The following is a 20353-nucleotide window of genomic DNA, read 5'->3' on the forward strand; positions in this document are numbered from 1 at the left end:
GCTTGGATAGAAAAAAAATAATAACAACCCAAAATATCTTATGAGCTCAGTCCTCAAAAGCACGACATGGGCAAGGCAAGACGACTGTTGTGACGTCGACGGCCATCCTTACACTGGGCCCACGCGAGCAGGCGCTGACCGCATGTGGCCCGTAGCTGCACGGGCCGGCTGCCGGGTGACCAAGCAGTAGGAAGTTTTCGACAGTGCTTATTTACAAGGACAGGACTTGAACCTTTCAGGGCAGCATCAAGACGAAACTGACTCATGCCATTTGTTGTAATTTGACTTGTTTGATGACTTTAACCTGTCACAATTTAAACTAAAATAGCACACACTGGAATGCAGATACAGGGCAAAAACAAATGTGAGCTATGTGGGAAACTCTGTTGGAATTTGTGTAAACCAACAAAGGTACCAAATAGCTAACTAATTGCCAACTACCAAACTACACAGATAATATTAGTTCATCAACAAACTATATTAATAACTAAACAACTATCCAGCTATTGTATCAGTTCATTAAAAAAAACTAACAAGCTTCACAAATACCTAGCGATGCTGCTAAGTAACCGACGACTGAAATAACTGATTAGTTAAATACCTAACAAGACAACTAATAAATAACTATCCACCAAACCAAGTAACTTGCTAACTCACTACTCAAATAACCAGGCAACTAATCAATGAGCTAGCTTACTAGCTTACCACACACATACCTAACCAACTAACTACCCAAGTAACCCAATGACTAGCTAACTAAGTACACTGCTGGCGGAATGATGTTGAGCTCAAACCTTATTGTTTTTAACTGTACACATAAAATGTATCCACAAGCACATGCAAATCGATCTGATCGAGGCAGATGACCGCCCCACACAGTTTTAGTTGTCTTCGAGTTCACTTCGTGGCCACGTGGGGATCCGTTGACCGTGTTTAATATATCAGGCTGCTTAAACGGCTCCATATGTGCAAAGTGCTATATAAACGCTTTAAATTGAAGCAAGGCGCTCTCAGTTTACAGACAAGTCGTTTGACTAAAGTGAATCCTTGAACAATACTATTTAGATCAAAATGGGTCGTGCATGATTTGTTTTGAAAAACCAGGACAAGCCCATCACTCCATGCTGGCACATGCAGTACAGTAGATGATTGTGCGTAGCATCTGAGTAGGAAGAGGCGAGTGCCAACGAAGGTGTTTATTTTATGAGCCTGACTCACCTTTGACCAGAATTTCAGGTTCTTCCTCCAGGGCCATCTTGTTCTTCTCCAGGATAAGGCTCTTCATCTCATCAGCCGCATCTGACACGGCCACTCTGCGTTGGGGACGAGAATGTAAATAAATAACTTGCGACCACTCCCACACGCACGACAGCTAAGTGGCCCCGAGACACAGTCCCCTGGCCTCCCCATTCTCACCCCGTCACCCCTGATTTGGATCCTCTTTTCAGGGAAGGGGGGGGGGGCAGTTCCATATAATGCCCTCAAGTGTTATGTCACGAAGCCACTGTGGGCAGCTTGCCCCGCTTTTATCACCTTGCGCCGGCGTGTCAGGAGAGAGCGAATGAAAATAAACGTGACAGGGCGACGCCGAGCCCGCCGGCCGGCCAGCCAGCCGGGCCGTATCGCTTTTGGAAGGTTCGAGAGGTCAGAGGCATGAGGAACTCAAGCGCTGAACATCAAACATCTGTTGGTCGACTGCGGAGTGGTTCTGTTACGCCGACTCAGCATCGCAGGGCGGATGACCTTTACCACTGGTTGCATTCACATCTACCTCTCCATATTTTTTGCCGTCGTGCTGTCAGACGTGACATTGATGACATAATTACGGAAAAAGTAAAGCTCGATAAAGCGCTGAAGACAAACAACCTTTTTTTCGAGAGAAAGAAAAACATTTCTTCGTCTTCATGTATATTTTTCCAGTTGTCAAATTTCAATGTCAATATTTTCCTTTTGAAAAGCGAGGAAAAGATTTTCCTGTGACATCACACACCCTCGGGCCACGCCCAAAAGCCGCCGCATTGTTTTGCTCCGGTGCTTGTATATGAAATTTCTTTTTCGCTCTCATATTCCATGGCAGTGTTTTTGCATGTCAGATTTGACATGTGTGAGCTCCACAAGGCTTTGAAAAGCAAGTGGAGGGCCTTTTCGCAAGCACCTTTTCACTTCGAATAATACCTATGCCCCCAAAACGTTTTTGGAGTCATGAAGTCATCATACCAGGGTGCATTGTTAAAAGAATGGAAGATCCGAAAAGCTCCCATCAAGACCGTTCACTTCTCCTGTGACTTGATGCAGTTTTTTGAAAATACTTTCAACCTTGTTACGAGTGAACATCGACTTCATCTGTTGAGTTGACGATCAATCGGCACCAAAAAAATTAACCGGTTATGAGGCCACTATTGTCCATCTCTGTCCACCAAGTTTAAACACTATCAGATTTTTTTTAATGTTTTGACATTTATTTAATATTAAGCGTGGAATTTTCCCTTTGCCATAGAGTTGTTGTTTTTTTTTAACTCTAAAGAGCAATAAAACCAAGGACCCTTTGTGGGTAATATGAAGTGTCTCTGGGCAGATTTGTGACCGTGAGAGAGTGAAACGTAAGCAGACAAACAGATGAAGCAATGAAGCTCTGGTAACTTGGGTTAGCGAGCTGCTCCTCTTCATCGCTACAAGCTGTTTGCGCCGTTTCTCTGTGTCGTCTTAATCCCCATGTCAAATGGCTTCCTGCTCTCCACAGGAAGTGGCCCAGCGCGGGGGCCTCCTCCATCACAGCCTCTGTTAGGGCTTCTGGGAATGAGAGGGGGGCAAGGGGTGGGGGAGGGTCCGAGCTTGCTGTTTGGAGGATGAAGAGGTGGGGGGGGGGGGCTAGGCGGGGGACGGTTTGTGGATTTATCTGCCAAACAGCTGTGCACATCCAAATGCTCCACATCACCCTTGGGGAGGAGAAGATTGGCCGGCGAGCTGCATTAAATGTCTGTTTTTGAAATTACCGCTTGCCATCTTTCACTTTAATTGCACAGAAATTGAAGTGTGCAAAGTTGTATGGGTTCAAACGTTCGCCATAACGCTCGATTGCAAAGCACATGCTAAACTCATGCAAAACAAACGTGACACTGAAACAACTAGTGGCACGCCATTGGAAATGAAACACAGCCATTCAAAATTCAACATTTTATTTGGACATGTGCCTCCGTCCTATAAAAGTCTTTGAAGAATGCAAAAAAAAAACAACAACAACAAAAATCCCGCAAATCTTAATGGCATGGTTTCCCCACCAAAGAAACACATCACAAAAAAAAAATAATAATAAAAATAAAAATCAAATCTACCCGTAAACAAATTGGACTCCAAATTGCTGTTAAAGTTGCTGGCAGTTGGAAAAAAAGGCAACTTTCATGGTAGTCCGTGCATACAGCAACACAAGTAATTGGCCAATTGTAAACATTGATCACTTTTGTAGTCCTGAGTCAAAGCCAAAGGCAGTTTTAGGAAAGAAAAGGTCAAAACATGTGCAGTTTTTGTCCTCCAGGCACTGACGTTGAACTGCTCCTCTCAACAATAGAACAATAGAAGCATCCCGACTTGGCGGGGAGTGGAACGTGGCCACATTTTCCTAGAAAACTGCGCAACGCAACACAGCCAAGTTTGCTTTTTGAACTCCAAGAATATTATTACAGAGATGGATCGACATTAAAAATAAACTGCGTGTGCAGCTTTTGCTGCTGGGACGGCGGCTGCATTTAAATCCAGAAAGCGCTGGCAGCAAAGTCCAACGAAGAGTTTTTTAGACTTTTAGGTTCTTCAAATTCCAAATAGCTCATGCGGCTCGCTTGTATTCTCTTGCTGCAACGCTGCAAATAAACACTCCCGCATGGAAACCAGGTCTTATCTAGAAGGGTTTTTTTTATGTTCATCTAAATCCCTGTCACTGTATGGACTAATTCTGCCAGTCTGCGGGAAGGTCTGTTATGTCCACGAAGGGTTATTAACGACCCGGGCGTCCTTGCATTTCTGCGTTTATTTCAACACCCCTCAAGAGGGCCGGGCCAGCCGACGATTCGCCCCATCTACTTTTTTGCATTCGTGAGCTTAAATATGAAAGGGCGAGTGTCAGTTGATCGCCGTCAAAGATCCCATGTTCATTTATAAAAAAAAATATTAAAAATGGGGGGCATTTGTTATTTCACGAAGGGCCCAGCTGATTTTAATTCAGACCCATTGATTATTACTCGATGCGAATGAGGTTTTCCAGTCGTTTCAGATCGATGAGGACATCAAGCTTGACAGGAGAAAGAAGTCGGATTCATTTCCTTTGGCTGACTTTGTACTTTTCTAAGGCCGTGAGGAACGCCTCTGAAATCAATCAGGAGCCTCAGGTCCAGCATTCCGGAAAACTGGAAATCATTTCCGAGCCTCTGCCTCGGGGGGAAAAAAAATTAAATAAAATTGCAAAGAAACATGTGACAGTTCCTCCACGCAAATGCAAAAAAAAATTTTTTATTAATTAAATAGGTGCGCCGTGACTAGTGACAGGCATGTATCGAGGTATTTCGAGACAAATCACTTGACGGGGGACTTGAACGAGTCGATTATTTTGCCCATAGCATAACGCAGCGCCAAAACGGCAGCTCCCCACAAGAGACGCCCTATAAGGACATTTCTGACTTTCCTCAAACACATCATTATGTCAGAATGTGGCCCGGCTCAGGTCACCGAAACTACCGCAAAGATGAGTCTCAAATTCGACAGGAGGAACACACACACACATATACAGACACACACACACAAGAAGAACGAGACACAATGTGACACAGGGGGGGAAGTTGTGAAGAATACAAAAGGAAGATGCTTTAAAAGAGGAAGGGCAATATTCGATGAACTTGAGAGGATAAGCTGCTCACGACTCATCTATTCATTACTAATGGTGCTACTACCACTATGTGTGTGTGTGTGTGTGTGGGGGGGGGGATGCCCTACTTTCTCAGTCTCACATGACTTTCATCCTTAAATTAAACACCCTCGCCCCATCTAAAAAGTGACCCGGCAACAAAGCTTTGGGCGGGATGAAAAGAGGAAGGCGATGACAAGGGTAACACTTCAGCCCAAAGAGGAAGGAACAACGTGATGCAGAGCGCCAATACAACACCGCAAGCAATTGCCAAATCGTGACGGTGTCCTCACAACATTTGAGAAGTCATGCGAAAATTCGGCCTTTTCGCAGGCACGGTCGGCGATGTTTAAATCTCAAAACTAAACCGCTGGAATAAACGTGCTGTTAAAACGAATTATGATCGAAGCTCAATCTCTTGACAAAAACACTACAAGCTTTTTTTTTTTTTAAAGAACAGATTTCATAAACTGAGAATTTCCGGAACAAACAATGCATGCAAAGCTCCTCTCTGCACTAGCTCCTCTCCATGTTGCAATTCAGGTGAACAATGAGGTGATTGGCATATGTCTGTGCGCCGCACCGACGAGTCATTGATTTGAAGTCGAGATTTAATCAAAAACACTGAGACGCTAATTAACGGCGTCCTTGCTCTCGGGCCTAGATGACCCCAATGTTTTACAACAACGAGGCTTTTAACGTGCAGGAGAATGTGTTCGTGTTAAGATCCTCATCAAGTGGGGATGTGGAATTATTTGACAGTTTTAAGTTTTCCCGCGTGGGTTATTTGGTGTTAAAAGGAGGGATCCACTTCAGTGAAATGCTACTTCATGGTAATTGAAAAGAAAATTAAAAAAAAAATCACTGAGAGAAACGTAATACGAATGACTGAAATATTGTAGTTGCACAAGTGTGCACACACTATTATTTTATTTTAACCAGTCACTAGTTCAACGGGAGTCGACGCAGACTTGCCACCGTTTAAATTAACTCGGATTAACCGCAAATAAATTCCAGGCGCTCTAGACAGAGTTTGCTGACATTGTTTTGCTTTCTAGTGGAAGCCCGAAGCTTTTGTGCTTACACGGACTGCTATTTGGAACTGTTCATAATTCCCTACATGTTGTTGAAAGCCCCAGGTCTCTCTGAAAAAAAATATGGCGGTAGTCTTTATTTTGGTTTCATGTTCTTTCTCCGTGTCACCACCCCCCCCCCCCCAAAAAATGGGTGTGGGTAGAGTTTTTAAATCCACTGTAACTAGTCCTGGAACACTGTAGAAAGGATCCTTTCGTTTATCTTGGGGTTGCGACAAAATATTTGGAGTCAGCTATTGTAAATAAGCCCACCTTTATAATACTCCCAAATGTGAGTCTGTGAGTATTTCTGCTAACTCACAAACAAACAAAAATGGCTAGGAAAACATCGGAGGTGGGGGGCGGGGGAGATACAATACACTGGAAATAATTACACGTCGTCTATGCAATAAACTACTTGTGCCTTTCCAGCCCCCCCAGTGGTCGGAGGGGCAGCCTGCAGCTGAAGGCGAGCTGGTGGGAAAAATGGGAATGTGGTGATTAAGACTGGGCCTATATGACCTTCCTGCTAAAAATACACTGTTTACCCAAGACCACAGCCAAGAAATCACTGGACTCAACGCAGGGAAGAGGAGGAGGGGGAGGGGAAAAAAAGTCATGTTTTGAGAAGGGAGGGGTGGTGTGACAGGAAGTCTGAGTGTGTGACTGCAGGAGAGAGAGGAGAAGGAGTGAGAGTGTGTGCGCATGTGTTTGTGTGCATAGGTGCGTGAGATCAGCAGGGTTGGGGGGGGGGGGGTGGTAGTGGTGGGGGGAACTATTCCAAAGCAATAGAGCCTTTTATTTGAGTCCAAACGAAATAATGAAGCGAATGTAAACATTCTATATGTGCCCAACGTGTAAGCTGTTTGGGGCAGTTCGATATCTGACAGACGGGTGGACAGACACTCAGACGGGCAATTAGCAGGGGGCCCCCTCTATCACACGCTGGCAATGTGCACACAAACATTCGCACGCACCGCAGAAGATACACACTGGCCTCTTTCAGTCATTACTGCTTGGCAGCTGACACGCAAAAAAAAAAATTATAATAATAAATAAATAAGACTTTTTGAAGGTAAAACGCTGAGAGCGAAGGAGAAGTGTCGACTTCCCCTCTGGCATACTTTGTGGACTACAATTTGCTCCAGTCAAGAGAAGTTCCTGGAAGAAATAGGACAGCAGAACTGATGATGCAATCTAATGGAGGAAATTTCGATACTTCGATAGATAAGACTCTGGGGTCCAGGTTTGGACCAGATACCAATCTGTATGGACCCAGACCTATTCTGACCTCATTTTGACTAATGCTACAGCATCTGCGGAAGGAAGAATGACTGCCGCACTCAATGTCTCTTGTATAATGTGAATCGGGGAGGCGGTGTCTAAAGTCGAAGGACATATTTGAAGGACAGATCCGATAGCCAGTATGGAAACAAATGAAGAGTTGTAATGCAAAAGCAGAAATGTCCACGATGATGTCCGTCAATGGAATTTGCAAAGTTTTGAAAGGCGCTATATAAACCAAGTTATCATTATCATCGCTGTCCGCGTCGTTCTCGCTATACTCGATGACTTGACTGCGAATGACATCGACGAAGGCTTCCACGTGAAATCATGTATGGACTTCAAAGTAAACACGGGCTCTGCTCCATGCGCCTTGAGACCCGCAGATAACGGACGCGTCCCTTTGTGGTGACTTATCAGTCTGGCGTGGCTCCGCGCAGTCGAGGAGCGGCCGTGTTCCGTCATTGGTCAGGTAATGATCAAGCGTGGGCGCTCTCTAATCTCAACTCTCAGCGAGCGTGATTACAGTGGGGGCCGCCTTTTGACGCAGTCCTTTAAAAAGTTAATTATGACGTGTGCCTGAGGCCGTCGCCGCCACATTTTAAGAGTGACACACAGACACAAATGCGCACGCACACACACGGATAAACCAGTCCAGTCAGAAAGTGAAGTCTTCTTCCCTTCCAGCCTGAAGCGGCGTCCTAAAATTGCCTTCCTCCTTTTCATTTCATGAGCTCGATAGTCCCCACAAGTTGAGCTTTGTGAGTCATCGTCTTCCGAGTCTTCAGATGTACAGTGGAGATAGTCGCCGAGGGAAGCGTGGGTGGTTGGGAGCACGGGGGGTTAGGGGCGGGGTGGCTGGCGGTGTACGATAAGGGCAAGATGCCAGCGATAGAGCTTGGTCACGTCACTGTCTAAGATCACAGCCCGACACTAATGGTCTCGATGAGGATGCCCACTCTTCACCAATGAGTCACCAAGCTTGCGGTAATAGGAGCATTTTCAAACGGTTTTGCATTTATTCAGAAAGGAAGTCACTTTCAACTAAAAAGGAGAACCTTTCTGTAGGTTGGCGTCGTTACGTTTCGCGCTAGAGTGTGTAGACACCCATATGTTTTCAAAAACATGAATATGAAGCCTAGTAAAGCGATTTGGACCACATCAAATTGGATTTTTCAAACTATGACACGTTTATCGGGAAAGGTGCAATGAGCAACCCATTCAAGTTGAGCCTGGACTTGCTGCCAACATCCATAAATGACCATTTTGAAACGGTTTTGTGTTAAGCAGGACAGTCGCATCCCAACGTAAGGCCAAATTGAGCATTTCTTTTCCGTTTCAAAGTCAGCAAATGCCCGATTCTTGGATCCCTCTAAAATATTAGCTCAGCGATTTTTCTGTGGCGTGAGCTGCAATAAGAGCGATTTTTCCTGCCCTCTTTACTCCGATCCATCCATGCTTATCCCAAAGCCTTATTATAGTCGCAGGTGAGCTGGAGTCGATGTCAGCTCTCCTACACCCGGGACTAGAACACTTTCGAAACCTTTTACAATTTTGACAGTGGAAACACCAACCAAAACACACGTAAAATGTTCAAAGTCACAATTCTTACACAATCAGTCAGAACAGGACTGTATTGTACCACTGGGACAGTCGCCCCCCCCCCCAAAAAAAAACGATTGTAAAGTTTACTTATCATCTACTCAAAATTCTGGACGTCAAACACTAGCCGCTTCACAAGCTAGCAATTCGCTTGTCCTAGCTACTAAGGTACTCAAACACCGTTTCCTCATTCACCGTCTCACGCAACGCTGATGGCAGATACGGCCTTTAGAAGGACACGAACCAGAACCTAAGTGTGAACGAAACCAGCAATGTTTCGAGCGCTTTCTGGCTGGGTGTCGCGCCACCATCTGAAACATGACGTCCCATTGTGTTATATGCGGGGAAATGAGTGTGCTCTCGCGACTGGCATTTGTTTAAAAGGTTAAAATTAAACACGTCACACATGTGCTGTTACAATAGTGTATAGTTGAAATAGACCAGATGGGACAAGCCAGCCTTTAGAATCAAAATAAATGGAGTGGGATGGAGGTCAAAAGGGAGAAACGATACTGGCGCACGCGCAAATATGCATTTACTGTTTGCACAGACACACACACACGCACACGTGTGTTCCGATACGAGGCCTCATGAGATAACGCGTGCTGTGCAGTGAAGTGGACACGCGTGGTTGACGACTTCCGCTTTTTTTGCAACTTACCCATTTGTCCCATTTGCTGTACGTGTCGGCTGAGAAACGTGAATCACCTCGGATGGACTCTGTCAATAGAGGAGAGAGGGAAGAAAGGATCAATATGCGCTACTTTGGCTAACGCTGAACAATCGCTACATTTATATTTGCAGCTAGTAGGTGCCCACCCCTTTAAGCTAACGTTTAGCGAAAGGAATAGCCCACCGATAACTATTCGATCCCATTCTTCATGAGCCTTGAGTCAGTAGTCTTGCAAAAACCTGACCCCGGAACACTTGGCTTTCACTTGCAAGGGTAGTAGCGAAAGCAAAGCAGCCTCATTAATGTGGGCAGCAGGAGTTGGGAAGGCAACAGAGGAATCGTTTGTACGACAGCTGCATGTAGCCAAACCAGCAAAACCCCAAAGATCTACATCAGGGATCGGTCAACTCTCTGAACAGGTTGCTCACCTGAAAATACCTCGGGGTCTTGAACCAACAAGCTCCGTTTTACACCTCCCATTGCAAAAATTAGACGAGCAACCAAGCCGGACAACTTACCGAATAAGTACAAGACATCACTGCTAGCTTATTCACAATTTGGAGCCGTTCCCTGGTGGGCAGGGCACCCCTCTCTTTGTCCCTAAGGCCTGACTCGGTACGACCGAACCGCAGCCTAAACCTCAACCTTGGGCCGGCTCATGTGGCCAGCCCGGCTCACCCCGAGGTTGCTGGTTTACCTGAAACCCAATCCAGGTCAACAATAGGCCCACTCATACACACACGCTCACACACACCACACTTTACTACTGGGCAAAGCGGTCTAAGTATAGCCCTTTGCCCTGCAAAAACACTCCACGGCTTCTTTGCGGGTGGCTCAAAAATAACCAAGACTAAACAAAAACTGTCAATTTATAGGCCAGTTTGGAGTTGTGAGATATTTATGAATCAGACGGTGCTGAGGGAGCAAACGGGAGCTCGAAGGAGGAGATTATATGAATGTTTAACTCGGGGGAGAGGTACCGTAAACGTCGACGCGGGCCGCCAAAAACAACCGAGCTACGCGTCAGAAAGGCGTCTTGCTGCGTAAACGTGTCGCGTACTGTAATTCTCTTTTGCCCATACGCATGTTAGTCATAAAAAAATTGAGCCAAGCTGACAGCTGTGCCGGAAAACAAGAAATTACTGCTAGTCACGACAACGGTTTAAAAGTTGTAATTCCTGAACGTAAACCCACGGCGTGCGTCAATAAACCTAAAAAGGTTCAGGTTGAAGAGTTTCAGTATTGTGCGTAATTCCAAACAGAACGTGACGCTGCTTGGTGTAGTCAGCGTACTAAATGGGCTGTGGGATGAGGAACAAGGATAGCGTGCGATGCAGAGCCTTGGCAAAAGCTCCCACTTGGACGGGTCGGGGATGAATCACTCCAGAATAGAGCAGGGCATGGAAGGAGAGAGGGAAAGATGCCGTGATGCGTTTCGTCCCGTGGCTGGCTTCCACCACCACCCCCCCCCCCCCCCCACCATCCCCTTTCCTCCTTCCCCTCCCAGGCTACTCTCCCGCTCTCTCTTTCCAGTTCTCCTGGGAGGCTGAGTAACCATGAGGAAATGCTTGGGCTCAGCCAGTGTCGGTCCAAAGAACAGATGTGTGGCCTGGAGGTGGTGAGGCGGAGACGCAACGGAAACCGAATAGAAAAGCAGAGCAGGACAGGGCGAGCGTCGACGATAGGGGGCAGCAGCCATGCGAAAATGGACACTTTTTTTTTCCGCCAACAGGAAGCACATTTTGAATGGTATCTTTTGCAATACCCTTGTGGGGTGGGGGGAAAGTACATCGTATCTTTAGACCCTGAAGAAACAATTGTGCCAAGGCCAAAAAAAAAAAAAAAAAGGATTTCGGTAAACCACAGTTTAGTGGTGGTTTGGGCAGGGTGGGGCTATGTAAAGTATTCTTAAAAGCTACTGCTTTTCTAGGCCAATTAATTTTTTCGGCTGTAAGCCCTTTGGGGTGCGTTAGCAGAGGGACTGGAGAGGGCAGGGTTCCCACTTGTCCACTTGCTTTTTATTTATGGACCTTTTAAGGACTTTTGAGGGCTAATTTTGCCACTTTTTAAGGACTTTTTCTCCATTCAGCAGCGGATTCACGGTGGATTTAATGAACTGAAAGCCACGTATCACTGAGCTGGTGTTCAAATCCTTGCTGCCAAAGGAAGGGCACATCTTTATTTTTAGGGGCAATCAGCTAAGCCTTTATTTGACATACTGTCTGTCAAATTGGCCCGAAATGACCCGAAGTGATCACATGATCATCATCTGAGCTGAACGGAGACGGCGGGAAAAGCAGAGGGGGGAACCAGGAGGGCATGTCGCCCGACAGCGGGGTTTGAGGCGAAGGGCGCCAGGCGCATTTTCCGACAAAACTATGAATTGGAAGGGTGAGGAAAATGAAATACACAAATGAAATGAACACCACAGGTTCATTTTTAAGGATTTTTATTGATTTTCGAAGCTTTCCCTGAAAATTAAGGACAATTAAGAACATCATTTTACAACTTATTTTTTCATGGATTTTTATGAACTTTTTTTCTGAACCCTGGAGGGACTCCTCGTCTCTGTAACTTTTTGCTTCTTCCAGAATTACAACCACGTACACTTCGGGTTACGATAATTGATATTTTACACTTCGGGAGCACGCCTGTATCTTTTTGGTCCTGGAAAATGTAGAAAATATGCTTTGACATCCAATAATAATGCTACGATTGAGTTTTTCAGTCTTACAGACAAGTAATATAGAACATTTATTGCAAGAGAGCAAATGTTGTTGTATGGACAACGTGAGAATCCGGCCGAGCCACAAACACCCGCCAAAGGCCAAATATTCATGCGAGCTGTAAGCTGTGATCATGTTTGCCGTCCCCCATGAATCATCAGATCCATTATCCAGATTTCGGTCATTCGATGTAATGATTTACTGGGCTGTGTCACACCACGCCGTGCGGGTTTGGTGAAATTATACGGAGTACTCTTTTGAGTTATGCTCGTAAGAAAGTGTGAAAAAGCAGTCATACTTTGCAATCGGCGGTGGGGGAAAAAAAAAGAAGCTTCCCGTCTCCCGTCACTGCGGGTGTTGAGCTCGGCGCGACTATTTAGGCAGCTGTCGGGTAGCGGCATCTTTGAAGGAGCATTGCAAACATGCAGGAGCAGGGGTCTTAACTTCTCCAGCGTCATTATTTTCGGACTTAAAAGGTACTTTGGGCTCCTACACATCTTGCTGAGGGAGCAAAATGCCAGAGATGGCAGTGAGGCTTTCGGGTAGTTGGAAAGTGGGAGACGCCACCGACACTTTTAAGTTCGCTGCGGTCATCCCTGTTGTGTTTAAGCGTTGAAAGGCCCGATATACACACATCCAGGGAGGTCCGACCCGCCGCCGCACGAAAATGTGTCGTTACGCCGCGCGGGAAACGAAGCGCTCGGCACAGGCGGCGGAACGCAGCCCCGAGGGATTCTGCCTGGGGAGTCACTTTGGACCTGCCCGGAGCTTCCAGCCAAGCTACCCCCCCCCCCCCCACCAAAGCCACAACACCCACCTCCGTTGACCCAGAGGAAAGGCAAACACTATCAGCTAAGATGTGTGTACTCGTAGGGGAGGGGCTGGCGGGGAGCATAACGAATTGTGCTGCTTCAAGACTAGGTCAGCTGATGAAATTGGCTCAGAGTGATTCAGCTGTGGTCTTAATTGAGGGCTCGGTGTGAACTATTGACTCCGATACAGGATCCAGGGTAGAGCACAGTGAGTCAGAGCTACAGGAAAAGTGGATTAGAGGAAGTGTATTGATTACTCCACAAGAAGAAGGTCATCACTGATCAACGAGAGGTCCAAATTGATACGGAGGACAACATCAATGGCGATGGGCAAACTCGCGCCCCAATGGTGCCAAAGTTTTGTCGACAAGAACCTTGCACCGATATCAGTACCCAGGCATTGATATTCGAGTGAATAAAAGGATTCCTGCAAGTGAGAGGTAATCGAATAAAGCCTAAACAAGGAGTGGGGGGGAAAATGAATTTCAAATACATAAAAAAAAAAAAAAAAAAAGACATGAGCTTTGCATATAATCGGAGGGTGACCACAGCTGCTGCAACTGTGTTTCCTTAAAGGTTCCTCTGTAACAGTTGAATCCCCCCCTGATTCATCTTATAAGATAATCTTATCATCTGCATGTTAATACTGGCAGAGCTGGAAACTCTACCACAGAAATAACGTTTGATTTTTTTTTTTTTTTAAAGCAGCCATCAGGCACCCCCGTCTGAATTTCAGTATCAAGTGCAGATGCGCGTTGTGTGGATGGCCAAGCATATGGCACGTGATAAAGTTGGGCAGCCAAAGACAGCGCGGCATCTCTTACGAGCGCCCACGAGCAACAGATGTCACCCTTATCTGGCGGCCACTGCTTCAGTTGACGCTGTGGAGCTTTATCTGCCGTCAACGTTTTCATGTAAAAATTGCTATGATCCCACACGAGTGCAGCGAGGGGTCAAACGCGGACAGATAAGCAAATATGGGAGAATAATTTATGGCTCCATGTGGTACTACTTACACCTGCAATTCTTTACACTTACTTAGAGATTGCAGGGAAAGGTGGAGGGGGGGGGGCACACAGAACTGTTTCAATATGTCTTGGCACGTGTGTCCAACTTATTAGCTCTTCCGAATACGACCATTTGATTTGACAATGATTGCAGTCCCGCGCTGCGGTCCAAGATTCCTCCATTTGCTGACCTTACTCAGCTACACGACAGGGTCAAAATGTTAGAAACGGCTCTCGGGATGATGCAGTGCAATTCCACACCACTATGGTACTCGATCTGTACACTGACATCTCAATGAATGCGCGCAACACATTTTCAAGTGCAAAAATAATCCAAATCATTGCAGTCCCGTTCCTGTAAACGGACTTATTTCCCTTCTAACTATACCTCAAATCTTGCCACTGCAAGTTTAACCTCGGTTTTGCATCTATACTGTAGATTGTACAGTAAAGGCTCATACAGTGGTACATATAGAAAAGAAGCCACCTCAGCACAGGGCACCAACAATGCCCCCTCACAAGGGAAATCGGGGGGAGGGGGGGTCGCACAATACTGATCTCTCTGTGCCTGATCACATGACGAACATTACAGAGGGGACAAGGCTGCAGTCTTATTTGAAGCCATACACACAAGGATCCCTTCAACACACTGGCGCTTGCATCAGTGTGTGTTCGTGTGTGTGTTTGTGTGTGATTGCACAATGAGTCCCAAGCTCATTGCAAACCTCAGCAGCTGCACACACAAACACACACCAATACACACTGAGCGCCCCCCCCCACCACCACCCCCCATCACAAAGTGAGGATTTCCACAAGGCACATGCGAACACTTGGAGGTGTGTGCTTCACAATGTGGGTCAATTAGAAAAACACTTGCGGTCCAAACCATAATTAATGCTGTTATTTGATCACTGGTGCGGTGTAAAATCAGTTCCGAGCACAACGTGGGGCTAAAAAGTGAGTTTTGTGCAATGAAGACGTGTCAGTGTGCAAAAGGAGCCCATATGTATGAGATTACAATGCATAAGCCACATAAAGTGGCGAAAGGAGTTAATGGGGTGGGGGGTGCAGGTGGACCCTCCTTACCTGTCCATTGGGAGTCAGGTCGTCCTTGTTGCGCAACTCAAAAGACTCTTCCTCCTCTTTCTCCCCATGGTCCCTACCCAGCAAACTGAAGCCCTGGCGGCAGCACAGCAACCAGCAGACACCTTGCAAAGGCATTCAAATGAGGTTAAGTGTGTCGCCTCGTCGTATCCAGGTCGAAGAATTCACGAGTGGTGGCGGCGGGGCGGCCTCGGCGGCGAGAGGGAGCAGAGTGCGCGCCTCCGCCGGGGCAAACTCTCCATAGAGACCCGACGACGAGGATGGAGGGAAGCATGCGACTCTCCCCACTGTGAAATGGACACAACACCCCTCCGAATGGAAGTTGCCCACTAAACTCTTCAAGGCAATTCAAGAAGTCAGTCCACCTTGCTGTCCTAGAAGTTCACTCGTCCTGAAGCAAAAGCCACAATGCGGAAAGCTAATTCCACACGAGGAAGTCGGGGTTCAAAACAACGCTTCCTGCATTTCAGAATTTTGCCAGAGTTGGTGGAATATAGTAAAAAAAAAAGAAAAAAAAGTCAAAAGGTGACACGGGGGACTATCGCTGTCAAGCACAGATCGTTTCACACTGAGGCATGCTGTGACTGAAGCAAGCTAATTCAGACAGAGAGCACGCCCATGGACTTCGGATCTGCAATCTGATTGGTCTAGAACCTACACTCCCCGCTGCGTCACCGGCATGAGACACACCCCCTGCCCCCTAAACGCTGCCAGCGGATCACGTGTCCTGACGGCGCTGTTCGACTATAGTGCACATCACCATGACGAGGAATGTGCAATAGACAGTGCACAAGTGTATTGTGCACGGTAAGATACAAGGTGTGTGTGTGTGTGGGGGGGGGGGGGGGGGGTTAATATATATACTGTATATGTATATATACACAATACAGGACATGCTGATTTATCTAGCACTTTTCACAACAGCTGCAGCTGTAAAAAAGTGCTTAACAAAACAGTTAACATAAAGTCAAATAAACACAACACATAACATAAAACACGGACAGTCGTGCAATCCTAACCACTTTTCCCTCATACGCTTTGTTGTTTAAAGCAGTTTGAGATGAAAGATATATATGTAAAAAATATATACAGTATATGATATATATATGAGACCCCCCCCAAACCCCACCACACACACACACACACACACACACAAAAATACATGAATAATCAAGCTCTAAAACAAGCCACTCAGGAAAGTGGTGTTGGTTGAATTAGCCTCATAAACTCTTTTTTTTTTTTAAAGTGAGTCTTGAACGTGAATTTTTAATCATGGTCCAATAGCATCCTCCATCTTAAATCAAGGTTCGACCACACACAAAGCTCAACCAATCAGAAGCGATGAGAGGACAGATAAAATCACTCGTCACAGGGCCTGCGGGATGGCTTTCTGGAGGTGACGCCACAATCTGATTGGCTCAAAGCAGAACCAGCGATTACAATGGTATGAGTGTCACCAACGCCTGCAACTTGAGGTTCTGAAGGTGTTGGATAAAATCATACGTGCATGGCAACACACCGAAGCTGAAAACAAAACAAAAAACAAAATGAACCCACAAACGACTAGATGCGGCCGAGGCACACGCTATGACATGAAGACAAATAAAAAACTGTTGGAAACAAATGATGACCGCTTAATTCAAGTTGTAGATGGAGGTCTGTGCTTCTTGTGGGCGTGCAGAGAAAGTTTTGAAGGCCCTGACGGTACGCCACTGGTGCGTCTGCTGTACAACACACACGAAACATTGCTCAGTTAGAATAAACCAAATATTTGGATCGTAAATGCGGGCGGCAGTGTGTACTGGTTGAAATGATTATGAATGGGAAATTTGCATAGTTAGCTTTGCTCTGTTGACTTATGCACATCCTGGCAACGGAATGCGTCTGGCACACGAACGGCTTTCGACTTTGAAAACTTTGAAAGAAGTCATCCTGCTTCTTTTCAGCACTCTTTTTTAACTCTTCCACTTCACTGAACAAGTCGTCGACGGGGAAAGTGCAGTAGGAGGCCGGGCGACTGGTGCTAAATCCAGACACGTGATCCACACGGCCCCTGGGTGCTCATGCTTATTTCTCTCCTTAATATCCTTTCACCCCCCCCTTCCCTCCCGCCCCCTCTCAGCTCCACGCAAACTCCCCAGAAGCTCACAGTCAGCTGGCTTTAACTCCTTCCTCACCAGCAAGAAAGGCCTGCGGTGGTGCAAGCCACCCCAAAACGCACACTTATCATTATTAAAGTATAGATTAGCACGCTGCGCTGACCCTTTAGTTACTCTGCTGCCCCCCGAGGCCGCTGGAGAATCAATATCAACTCTCATGGATGCACCTTTTCACCGTGACCACCCCACACCCGTACTTTCGAGCTATGCCCCACATTGACGACGTCTCAATGAGAAACAGTCTATTTTTCTTATGCGTGCAGCAGCCATAGTCAATATTTTTCCAACTGCCTTCTTCAAAGTACAGCAAATAACCCCCCCACCCCCACCCCCAACCCAATCCCACTTTCTGCAGGCAGAATCTTCTTGGACCAGATCCTCCCCCATATCCCAAAACAATACGCTGGGGGCCCTTCTCTGCTCCCACAGACATGCTTGAAACATATGTTTTATTTTTAGCGCCGACTCCCCCTTGGGTTAAAAAAAAAAAAAAAAAAGAGGCTAAATCCCTCCATGGTTTTTGGGGGTTTTTGGTCGAGCTGAAATCAAAGTGCAAAAGTCCTCAAATATCAAAAGAAGAAAGAAATGAAGAACTGTCAAATGTCCCATGCCGTTTGTGTCTTCCAGGTGCACCTCTTCCGGGAGAAGACATACGAGTCTTCATGAATACACACGCACATGCACACACACTTAGATGCACGCCAGATTTAACCTGATACGTGCAGGAGCGGGCCATATGATTTGGTTGGGCAGCCACTGTGAATTTCAAGTACGGTGCTTCCTGGAGGAGGCCTCAACCCGACCTGGAAAGACGCTGCAGTGCTAAGTGAAGTGTGAGGCGTGCGCACACATATTCCCAAACGCTGAGGGAGAGAAACCTCTGCACGGCCAGTATTATGTTTGCAAACTCTACGACTCCCCCAACTTCCTGTCGGCCTCCCTGGCGTGCGTTTGTTGAAATGGAGAGTTCAAAGTTTCCACCGGAGACGCACAGTGGATACTGTTACAAAAAAAAAAAAGGCCACTTTAGGAGGCAATTGTTACCTCTCAAGTTAACAATTAACGTCAGGGTTTCCTGAATATGTGTACGGATGAGCATGGCGATGGCATAGACTGCTCATAAATTAATCAGACAGTATTCAGCAGAAATGAATTCAAAAGCCATGAGCTGAGGTCCCCCCAGAATCGGTTAACATTGGATGAAACTATCGGGACCCAAGTGGTCAGGAAGGGAAAATGGAAAATTGGCAGCTGACACACCGCTGGGATCTTAAATTTGGGAGGATTTGTATCCATTTTATCCAGACCTACTGGCCCATCGTCAGAAATGGGCACTTCCGCCTATTTTTATGCCGGTGACATCTTTACTTATGCTCACATCAACCTCTGAAAATATTAGACTGATCGCCCAAGTGGTTAACCTGATTCGGGACGATTAAAAGGATGGAGGAAAACCCACTTGCATTCTTGTTTAGCCCGTCCTTTTTAAAAAATTTCTTGGCCTCCATCCTCTGCCCCCAAGATGGGGTGTCCATCCGAGTCAGACGGGACGGAACGCCCATCTCGGCTCGTCATGACTGTTTAACGGGAATCTCCCTCATTCAAAGAGCGGTTGAACAAAATCAGATTCTTTGACATCAACGCTAAGTGTGCTAATAGTCCAGCCGACTTTGACTCATCAATGACATTTGTGTATATTTTTTTTAGCTAGGCAAGGCAGCTTTACCTATATAGGACATTTCATACACAAGATAAATCAATGTGCTTCTCATTATTAAAAAAATACAACAGCCATTCCAGTTCACAAAGAGACTCAGGTTCTTTGTCTACCGTTCTGCTGTCTGACGGTTGAACGAAAGTAGTAGCTGGATGTTTTTCTTGTGACTTTAACTAGTTCCTGTTTAGCATAAAAGAAAGGTTCTTGCATTATTTGTGATTTTATTGTGAGTGTTATGAAATTGGTCATGGCTAACCTGATTTAAGGCTTCTTGTCAGCTAGCATTAGCAGGTGCCTTTCAGAAGGACTTGTATAATACTTGCTACTGTTTTATTTGTGGATAGACTTGCATATGTTCTATGTGACCATACTATCCGTCTCATCCATCCACATACTTGAGGCATTGATGAAAGTTTGCTACACAGACCGACCACATGTTGAGTTTAGCTATTTGTCCTTGCTGTCAATGCTAAGCTAAAACCATCATTTTTGCCTCAGTTAAGCCAACGTATATAGAATAGCTGACGAGTTGGTTAGATTAATAACTGTTCTGTTCTGTGGTAGCACGGTTTTGTTTCATGCCAAGCCCTGATTGTTTTCAGTCAATCATGAGGCACGTCTCGATGTTTTTGCCCATGCAAAGGCAGCTCGAAAAAAGATCACGTGCGGAGCTGATTGGAGACAGAGGCAATCTTCATTGTGCGCCGCTGCGTCTGGCTCCGACTGTTCCCTTTCGACTCTGAGCCGGCGGGATCCTGTTTCCCCCGCAAGCCAGTGTCGCAGCCAGGACCTTATGTTGGTGAGCCAGATTGATTGTCAACAGAACGGGATGTGAAATCCAGTCTGCCAAAGGAAAGCCGGCTCACATTTTGGGGAGGGTACGCGGGGTTTCTTCGGCCCTATCTTTGGGAGTTTATGCTTTTCAGGTTTCATTTGTGAAAGTCAGCTTCCAAGTGCGTTTCGCCTGGCACGTCAAGGAATTACTCACTCACACGCTTAGATGCTTGTGAACTTTTTCTCCAAGGTTATCTGACAACTTTCTCCACTCAGGATTTGGGAGAGGAACTGACCCACTGTCACCCACTGCCTCCGACACTCACACATGACTCAGTCGGGATATCCTGTCCACACAGTCCAGCATTGAACTTAAACCTTCATCCTGCTGTGCTAAGACCAGCATCGTCCAAGAAGGGGCGGGGCCAAGAGCCCCCGTCTGTGTCTTGGTTGCTGTGCGAGTCCCCCTGTGCGCTGGTAACAAGATCGGCCTGCCGCAGGAGCCACTTGACAACCCCCCCCCCCCCCCAA

At 46.3% G+C, this 20353-nt stretch overlaps 1 protein-coding gene across 1 annotated transcript in view; it reads right to left on the reverse strand.

Annotated features, from left to right (window-relative positions):
* The window catches only part of plekhh3 (pleckstrin homology, MyTH4 and FERM domain containing H3), a 33199-nt gene extending 17437 nt beyond the window's left edge, over nt 1-15762 (reverse strand). Inside the window, exons 1-3 of the mRNA XM_086132911.1 lie at nt 15155-15762; nt 9512-9570; nt 1219-1313 (exon numbers count right to left, since the gene is read on the reverse strand). Coding sequence (XP_085989037.1) covers nt 1219-1313; nt 9512-9570; nt 15155-15289 — 289 coding nt within the window. The 5' untranslated portion in view covers nt 15290-15762. The remainder of the gene's footprint in view (nt 1-1218; nt 1314-9511; nt 9571-15154) is intronic.
* Between the last annotated feature and the right edge of the window lie 4591 nt (nt 15763-20353).

Source organism: Hippocampus guttulatus, chromosome 16, assembly GCF_054856545.1.
Source record: "Hippocampus guttulatus isolate MCC_2025c chromosome 16, RoL_Hgut_1.0, whole genome shotgun sequence".
In the NCBI taxonomy this organism is placed as follows: Eukaryota; Metazoa; Chordata; class Actinopteri; order Syngnathiformes; family Syngnathidae; genus Hippocampus; species Hippocampus guttulatus.